We start from the raw sequence: 9,160 nt of genomic DNA, 5'->3' as shown, positions 1-9,160 counted from the left end.
CTTCGTGTCACCAATCTGCTGGACCGATCTGCACGCGAAGCTCTTGGGCTGCCGCTTTCGACAATTACTGGAGCAGAATACGGCAACACCTACCTCATTGCGGCCGCTACGAAGGTAACCGCGCATTTCGCCTAAGATTGTTGCCTTGTGCCGTGACTTGAACACATTAACGTCAACCGAGACACCATGCAACATGGTGGAGAAGAGCCGTGCGCTTCGCAACGTTATGTCTACCTCTTCCCAATTCGTCTCTCAAAATCCCACACCTGTGTAGGGTTGGATTTGCGATTTGGTAGTCGTTACTACCCTAGAAGGGCTTCATCGAAAACTTCGGTGGCTTTCTAATCAACAACCCGTCCTGCTTCCCTAGACCTTGGGCACGCCGGCCATGGTCTTCATTCTGTTCGACGCCCCACAGCTGCTTCCATCTTTCTTTCACCTTCTGGTTAACCTGGCTCTTTAGCTAGCTGAGAGATACGAGCCGGTCTTGCCAATCGTGTCGTGGAAGGGGCTTCTGGAGACCTTTCTTCGCCAGTTTGTCGGCTATCTCGTTGCCCCGGATCCCACAATGCGCCGGACACCAATGAAGCTGGACAGGAAGCTGGAGAGATTCTGCAATGCTGTTCACTTGCCTGGCCAGATAGCTAGTTCCTTGCGTCTGCCGGAGCGCGACCTGGCTGTCGGTAAAGATGTAGCAGGGAGCATTCCATGATCGGGCAATTTGTAGGGCTTTGTGTATGCATGTGAGCTCTGCGTCCGCAATCCGGAGACCTGGGCCCAGATTCCGGGAGTAGCATTTGGTTGCTCTCGTGTGCGGGGCGAAGGAACAGAGGCCCGCTGCAGGCCTCGTTGTATCCCCTCGGGCGTCGAAGGAGCCATCCGTGTAGATGATGGCTGCGCGCTGCGGGATCGTTCGAAGGAGTTCACTATGTCTCTTCGCTGCCTCCCCTTCCCCTACGCTGAGTATAACCGGGCGCAGGGGTGGGCTATACCATGGCGGGAACCAGGATTGGTCCGTCCTCTATGTTCTGTGACTTCGAGAGACTCTTCAGCAAGACAATGAGGGACTGAAGTTGTGTGGGATAGGACGTTGGGGGTTGAGAAAGACCGTAGTTGCAGTTGTTCCCCAGAGCGGGTTGGTTTCGTGGTGCGTTGGTAAAGGCCTGCTTGACGGGGTGGTTGTGGGGTAGCTTGGTGAAACGAAGTGCATATTGGTATGCGAGCTTCGTATGCCTGCGTTCCGGCGGGAGTAGTGCGGTCTCCACCTCCAATGCCTCGGTCGGTGACCTGGGGAAAGCTCCCGTGATCGTGGCCAGTGCTCGGTTCTGGAGCTTCTGGTACTGTTCCCACAGGGATTGGCAGCCTCTTCGTCCGAACCAGAGCAGGGATTCATAGTCGGCCACCGAGCTTACACATGCCATGTATAACTGGCGCAGGGCGTTCGGCCCGAGCCCTCTTCGCTGGCGGGCGATGCGTTGGATGCGTTAGAGGGCTCCGTTGGCTAGGGTCAGTCGCTTTTCTACGTGGGTCCGAAACGTCATCCCAGAATCGAACCAGATGCCGAGCCAGCGAACCACGGGCTTGGGTATCACCTCAGCGTCCTGGATCGTTATGGTGTCCAGCAGGGGTTTTCTACCACGGTGGAAGTGGATCAGCTCTGTTTTTTCCACTTCGAAGGTTGCGCCCGCCTTGTCGGCCTTGTCGAAGAGTAGTCCCAGGGCGTCATGAAGCACCCGGCAGTTTTTCTGCGATCCAAAGGATTCCACCACGAGTGGTGGAGGTTAAGATCGCCTATGATTAATGCAAGCTTGATGAGCGGATGGAGGTCGAGAAATCTCTGTACTGTGGAGGATCCTTTGTGGTCTTCCTGTTTGTAGATATGGAACGGCGGCATCACCGTCGCTGGCGAGGCTTAAAAACACTCATGATAGTGGTAGAAATTACTGAATTAGAAAAGTCCTCTCGATGCAAAAGAAGAAAAAGAGGTCATGTCCCGGTTATCTAGTAGCACCGCAATATCACGTTCCTGATTACATCTCGAAACTCTCGTCTTAGTCTAATACATAGAACTCGGCACGACATTCACGCAACGTCACATGCGATGGATCACCGAAATATTTTTGCCATGCATCGCAAAACTGCACATCACCAGCCTAACCAACAATACTGGCACCTAGCCTATGCAGGGGGCCCGCATAGTGCTTGTGTCCCCAGGCAACGTACCAGACAGCCGAGATTATCGTAAATGCAGCAAAAACCACCGAAGCGTAGTTCATCGTTGCCGCCTCTATTGGGATGGTAGAGAGCATGCAAAAGAGGGGAATAGCCAGGAGGGACCAGCCTGCGAGTATCTGCATGGAGGGTCCAAGTTGTATGTGATGTACTTACAGACGGAGCCAATATTGGCAAAAAGACCAAATGGGCCAAGGTAGAAGCTGCCCGTGCGGACGGCTTTGCGCCCTTCAAGCATGCTGACTACGATGGGAACGGCGTAGGCTGTCGTAAGTGCGATGACGCCGACCTCCGAGAAAGCATTGAAAGCGGTTGTAGATCCAAAGTATAGGAGTCCCAGTATGATTTGGATAGCCATGCTGAGCATCATAGCGTTAAAGGGGACATCCAGCTTGGGGTGAATCTTTTTCCACAGACCTGCCCCCGGAATAGCCCCGTCACGGGCAAACGCCCATGTGGCTCGGGAGGCAGCAGTGGTGCAACCGATGCCACATATGATAGCCAAGACCAGCAATGGGATCAAGAGCCCGAAAGCTCCTCCAGCAGACCCAACTGAACTTTTGATGATGACAGGCACAGGCTGACCAGATGTGAGGGCGAGCAGTGCCTGGATATCAGGAAGAACGAAAACCAGAGGTATCATGAACAGCAAGCCCGCGAAGGTATTGATGACGACAGTCAAAACCATGGCCTTGGGGACCTGAGTTGCGGGCTGTCGGACTTCCTCGCACATTCTGTCACCATCAGCATATGTTGTTGCCAAACCAAGGTCGGAGGTATTGACTTACGAGATGATCATTCCCGTGGACGAGGTTGCATAGGCCGCATGGAGAAGCCCAACCATGAACGACCAGCCCGGTGTCCAACCCGAATTGGCCTCAAAGTGAGTGAAGACGAAACTGGCATCACGGCGGCCTTCCTTTGCAAGAGCAAGAACACAGACCATAATTGCAACAACACCAGCCAGTGTCCAAAAGATAGCAAATGTCTGCGGTGGTCAGCATATCGAAGCCATAGCGCTCGATCCGAAACGGTTACGTGGCTTACATCAAGGATCGGAAGCCATCGGTTTCCTAAAGACGATACAGCGTTGCACAGCAGCGTGAGTCCCAGGAAAACAAGGAACACCTGATAGGTCTCGCCAGCGAAGACTGGGTTTCCGTCGGCTGTTTCGAAGACGTTGACACAAGCGACCAAAAATAGTGTCGTTCCAAAGTTGACTGAAAGAGTGATGATGATGTTGCCGACAACGTAAAGCCATCCGCAAACCCACGAAGCGACCCTTCGCCATGAGGGACTGGCCATCATGTAGGCCTGGTAATAGACGCCACCAGCAGTGGGATAGACGCTCGTAATCTCACCGAGAGAAGACGCAACACAGGTGATGATTAAAGATACTGCGACCAATCCCCAAATGATGTCGACTGGGCCACCTCCGTTCAGTGGATAGAACATAGTGGTCGCTAAACCATACGGGATTGATGCAAGAACGAATGACACGAATGCTACCTGGAGCGTCGACCGATTCCGTAACATTTCCGGCTTGTAACCCAGCGCCGCGAGCAGCTCATCGGCGGAGGTGGAGTCCGTCTCGACCATGGGCTGCGCCATGCTGGCGGTTTTGAGGTTGTCGCGTTTCGTTTCCATGGTGGGCACCTCTGGATTTCGGCTTCTCTGCAGAGGTAAAGATAAAGAGGGTTTACAGGTTCGAAGGGTGGACCATGAGGTATTGAGGGTAAAGAGAGACAGCCACTGTCGGCATATAGGATAAAGAATAGTGAATGAGAAGAGGTGAGAGAGGAAGAAAGAGGGTGGTCCCTTAGACTAAAAAGAGGCTTCACGGCGGGCGGTGGAGCGGGTTAAGCGGGCTAAGATAAGTAAAGGATGGAGAACTAGGTGGAGGAGGCCGGGCGGGATTCCATCCTGACATCATACCCCATGGGATTCTATAGGCTGGCTGCCCTTCCAGCCACAAGGAGATTGCAGGTATGCCAATGCCATTTTCGGAAGGAGAGACAGGATAGTGCGCGAAGAGCTTGGCACGTATACTTTCATGGCTGCATTTTCCTATGAGCCTACCAGGACTCCCCCCTCCCAACCGTCGCACCTGGCAGGATAGCCTTTAGCTTTGACATATCCCAAAGCGAATGGCAAAAACAAGAGGAAAAATTTGTGGATCCTTGAGTGGCGAAGACACAGCGGCTCCTTCATCAATCAGGTATTGTATTGTAGAAAAGAGGTCTGGAATAATAACCCGTGGCCAGGCATCCCGCCACCCTCTATCATTGGGCGACGCAACTCGAAGACTTGCTACGGGCTGATATGACACGTCAGCATCAGATATCAAATTCACGAGGGGCCCGCTTCCATTATATTTCATGTTCCCGTTGATATCGGCTCCCAGTTGGACGAGAATGCGAGCCTAAATGCTCGTTAGAATAAATTTGGATAAGCGAAAATCGAACCAAAAGAGTCACTTTACTTATACCGCTAAGTCGAGGAGAGGCTTACAACAGAGTCGTTGACTGCGTAATGTATTGGAGTCCTTCCCAGCCCATCTAGGGAGTCCACATCAACACCATCCTCTTCCATCAGGAGCCCAGCAATATGAGTATTGGCACGGAAAGCGCAGATATGCATTAGAGTATAACGATCATTCCTGAGATGATAGTAGGGCACCGTCGAGCAAAGATGGCTTCGCACCGGACATGCTCGGGAGACGAACAGTTGCAGTTTGCTGTTATCGAATAACTGGTTTAATATCTGTAACGCATTTTGTCCAGTATCTCGGATCGCAGCCATGGCCACCTCGTAGGTCTTCTGCATACCGTATCAGCAACTGAATTGAAGTGCAAACGGTACACTGTTCTGAGGGCAGCTAACAGCGTCCTGTATATAAAACCGAGGTAAGATTCTTTTGCACATCATGCGACAAGAAGTAGCGCACGTACAGGTGGCCTTTCTAGAGAAGCAGTTTGAAGCACTCCAGGCTCAACTGGAGGCTGCAAGGCCGAGGAAACGGAGGAAGGTGGATTTGAGCCCGAATTCGAGGTTCACTACAATCGAAGATATACATCGTACGCAAATAGCCGTTAGAGAAGCTGAAATTACTTCTGATGAAGAGAGCGATAGTAAAATTAGTGAGGCTGGCTCTTGTATAGTTGTTGCGGTCAGGACGAGCTAGATAGGCGACGTTGAATTGAAGGGGTTGATTTGAACGGACAGGTTAACAGGGGATCCAAAGTAGGGGGGTCCAAAAGCGGGTCTCCAACGTTACTAGATAAAGTGCGATCACCTTGGGATGTACGGAGGGGAGCTATATGATAAAAAAAACAAGCTCCGTACCTCCATCTAAGCGGATATTGTAACTAAGCCCTACTCTCCAGTAACTTCACCTGAGTTTGTTGGGGAGCGTGATATCTGCGGATCCTCCGCCTCCCCTGTGTTGGCACACAAGTCTATCCTGACCCTTCGTTTAGGCACGATTATAGCCCGATCGGCCCTCCGTTCCCAGTGTACGCAGGGGGGAGGGGTTCATTCGAGATTGGAAAGGGTGCCTCCGTTGGCTCCGCCCGCTGCTGACTGCTAAGAGACAAGCTCGGCCTGTTTTCGTGTCTAGCCTGCGAGGGAGACGACTTAGAAAAGAGACCGAAGGAGCGACCGAATTCCCGGTGGGACCTATCCATGGTGCAAGATGTTACGTAGCGCCGGGCTTCTAGCTTCTCCGCTAGATGCTAGACAGGGATAACTCATTGCTACGTACTGTAGCAACAGAGTGAAGAACCTAGCGGACGGCATAACCAAGAAAGAGTCCTGACCACGGAGACATGGTAATTAACCAGCGTCCAGTAGCTCGTATCAAGCCGTAAGCCGGGAAAGGACGATTGAGAGAGATATAATCATAGCCGGTGTTATGGATATAACGTATGCCAACGATTGGCCGCTTCTTCCTGTATTTAGGCTCTACAAGCTACTGGTGAGTGGTGGTCTATCCCATATGGAAATGAACATTCTGGCAAATTAGGTTATCTCCATTGGCTATGGACTAGAAAGCCTCTTGGGAGGGAGCATTCGTGAAGTAATCCAGGAGGTCCAAAGTAGTACTCGTCGAAAAGGTCACAGGAATTGGCATGGTGGTTGGAGGTCGGTGGGCGCTCATATGAGCTGTCCGCATTTGGATATACGGCTGACCTCGGACTGTTGGACAGGTATCCATTTCGCCGCAAGAGTCTACTAGGTGCTGCGGTTGCAGGCATTCCTGGCTCGGCCCGGATGTGACGGCCTTCAGATCAGGCTCAACAACAGAACAGGCTAGTATTAGTCACTTCGTAGTACTAACTGGGGTAGGTCAACAAAGGAGTTTAATGGCTTACTGGGCGCTCACAGTCAGTTCGGCTCCTTGGCCTCCTAGTCCATATTAGATCACGGTAGAAGGTATTCCCACAGCAAATAAGAGACCCCATCGTAGTCTCATTTGACACACTGGTGACGGTGGTAGTGCACCCTAGCAGCGGCTTTGCCTCTGCTCATCAGAGGCGTCGTCAGCCACTCTACATCCTGAGGTATGCATCTGCCCTACCGCAGCACAACTTTCTTACACATCCTGCACGTCGGAAAAGGGGACAGAAAGTACATGGTCATAATTCGAGTGCAAAATTTTGTGAGGTCATCCTTTAGCCGGGTGCGGAAAAGCACTTTTAATCGAAACAACTCTCGCCTGGCAAAAGGTGGCGCCGTCGAGTAATGCGCTAGTACAGAAAAGAGGCCGCATCAGTATCTCCGCATTGAGCAATACCGGTGGCGCTCTCTCCAAGTCCATGGCAATGCCGGCGTCGGTCACCAATTACCCCACGAAGCCAGTCTATAGTCCAAACACTCCATTCAATCTCTGTCTTATAACCTTACCGGCCTTGGAGAAGAAATTCGGCCCAACAAGACTACATATGTAGCTTGCTGAATGTATCACAAAGCATCCAAAGAGAGGCGCGGCAGAACCGGCGCGTGGCATCTCTTTCAGGTTGCTTAACAAAAAACAGGCGGACCACGCAGGCGATTTCGACCTCAGCAGTAATGAATCATTCTTATAGCGCTAACCTCTCACAATTCCACAACACAGTGAAATCAAAGAACTCCATTCCTCAGGCAGCATACAGTAACACCACGAATATGAAGGCGGTTCTACTACTCAGCATGGTTGCTTTGGTAGCGGCTCATCGGGCAATTGCACACAGCCTTTTCCCAATACAAGACTGGAAAAACGCAATTCCTACCCATCACAAACAACGCTGGATGATCGCCCGGATCTCTCGATATGCACCGTACCAATATCCAAGCCTTGTAAAGTCATTGCAACTTTTTGGGATGGCACTGGCGATTCCACCAATGTGAATTTCTTGCTGGATGGGGGTTCAAGAAGTTTCCAGATGTTCGTGCATATAGCACGATTTCCGTGCTGAACCAGGGCAGGGGGTGTGTGTGTGTGAATGGCGAACGAGTTATGGTGCATTGTGGATTTTGGAAACTGGCGAGAATAAGGTGTTTGGGCCTCCGGGGCAGATAATGGAAGGACGATGCCTCACGTCAACGTGAGCTGGGGTGGAATCAGCGAAACTACTCCTGGGTCATTAGCTTGGGAAGAAGAGTATTTGGGGGAAGCGTAAGATAGCACGGAGACGTTCTACATAGTATGAGGAAAACCCGTAGGACCTGACATAGAATTGTTGGTAGAATATCGAAAATAAAGGTTTACTACCTGGATTGAAGGACTGTTATGACTGACCATTGCATGGAAGTTATTCGGCTCGTGCCAAACGAGTATCAATAGATTGTACAGTATTCATTCTCATCTGTATTTGAAAATCCTAACTGAACTGCAGGCCTCATGAAAAGTTACATCCAAACGTCCATTATTGCCGACACAATGTCGAACTTTCGCTTTCGCTCGCCGATGGTAAGCTCCAGAATGTAACCCGGCCCGCTGCTTCGATGTGTAATGGGACCTGGACAAACATAGTCTGCATTGCCGCTGCCTTCTATACCAAATGTATTCGCAGATATAGAGAGTACTGGAATAGTCCCACTTTTGTAGTAATCTCTTACCAATCTGCTACAATTTGCAATGACTACTGACTTGTGTAGAGGCATATAAGCGAGGTTGTAAATGTTCAAAGTGATATCCGAATCCGTAAACTGCAGCTCATATCGGTCGTTCATTTCACCGTGCGGCTTAAGGCTTGATAGGAACATATTGAAGGCGCTCCCTGTCAGTTGATAGTCGTCATTCGTTACTATCAATGCCAAGTACCGCCCTTCGCAGCCAGGCGGCGGCTCGCTTTCGATGTCGCCAATGACAGTGAAGAAAATTTGTTTATCAAAGCACTTGTTGAGGAAAGACGTACTGCGAAAGAGCTCATCCCAGATCTTTTTCGAAGCTGGGCTATTTGCAATGTATGAAGTGTTGTCCTCCATAGGTAAGAAACTGGTCATAGGAATGCCTCTGATTGGTGAAGATGGTCAGAATCGCAGGCTTGTGGGCTTAGTATTTCCTAGATCAGAATTGGGTCATTTATAGTCACTGTTCTTTTAACATGTGCCTGCTATTAACCATCCACATTCGACCCCCGTTGGTGGAAGTCAAAATCAGCGGGACAGCCCCCATTTGCCGACTTTGATCAAGGTACATTACTGCTGCCCTTTTGAATCGATGGAGAACGGCACTTGCGGAGCGGCTGGGAAGTTTTAGATTCTACGATACGCAGAAACCAGCGCAGGTATGAGGAGCACATAGAGGTTCGGCGACAGGTGTTATTAGTGGACAATTGTTGGGGCAGAATTTGGCTTTCGTCAGTTGTACAGATACCTCGCTCTACCTTATTGACAAAAGCCCTGGATTGGAATCCGGACGCTGAACCTGGTTTTTACAGTACAG

At 50.8% G+C, this 9,160-nt stretch overlaps 1 protein-coding gene across 1 annotated transcript; it reads right to left on the bottom strand.

Moving 5' to 3' along the window:
* Window positions 1–463: 463 nt before the first annotated feature.
* PG986_014285 (uncharacterized protein) lies at window positions 464–3,879 on the bottom strand (the record flags this gene model as incomplete). The annotated part of the gene is made up of 7 exons (XM_066850507.1): window positions 464–901; window positions 993–1,407; window positions 1,555–1,697; window positions 2,224–2,351; window positions 2,389–2,966; window positions 3,021–3,220; window positions 3,280–3,879. The coding sequence occupies 7 exons, from the start codon at window positions 3,877–3,879 to the stop codon at window positions 464–466; spliced, it is 2,502 nt and encodes an 833-aa protein (XP_066692745.1).
* Window positions 3,880–9,160: the final 5,281 nt, after the last annotated feature.

Source organism: Apiospora aurea (genome assembly GCF_038362705.1).
Source record: "Apiospora aurea strain CBS 24483 chromosome Unknown utg000010l_segment0_segment0, whole genome shotgun sequence".
In the NCBI taxonomy this organism is placed as follows: Eukaryota; Fungi; Ascomycota; class Sordariomycetes; order Amphisphaeriales; family Apiosporaceae; genus Apiospora; species Apiospora aurea.
The sequence above is the reverse complement of the archived record's forward strand: the minus strand, read 5'-3'. Positions and strand labels throughout refer to the sequence as shown.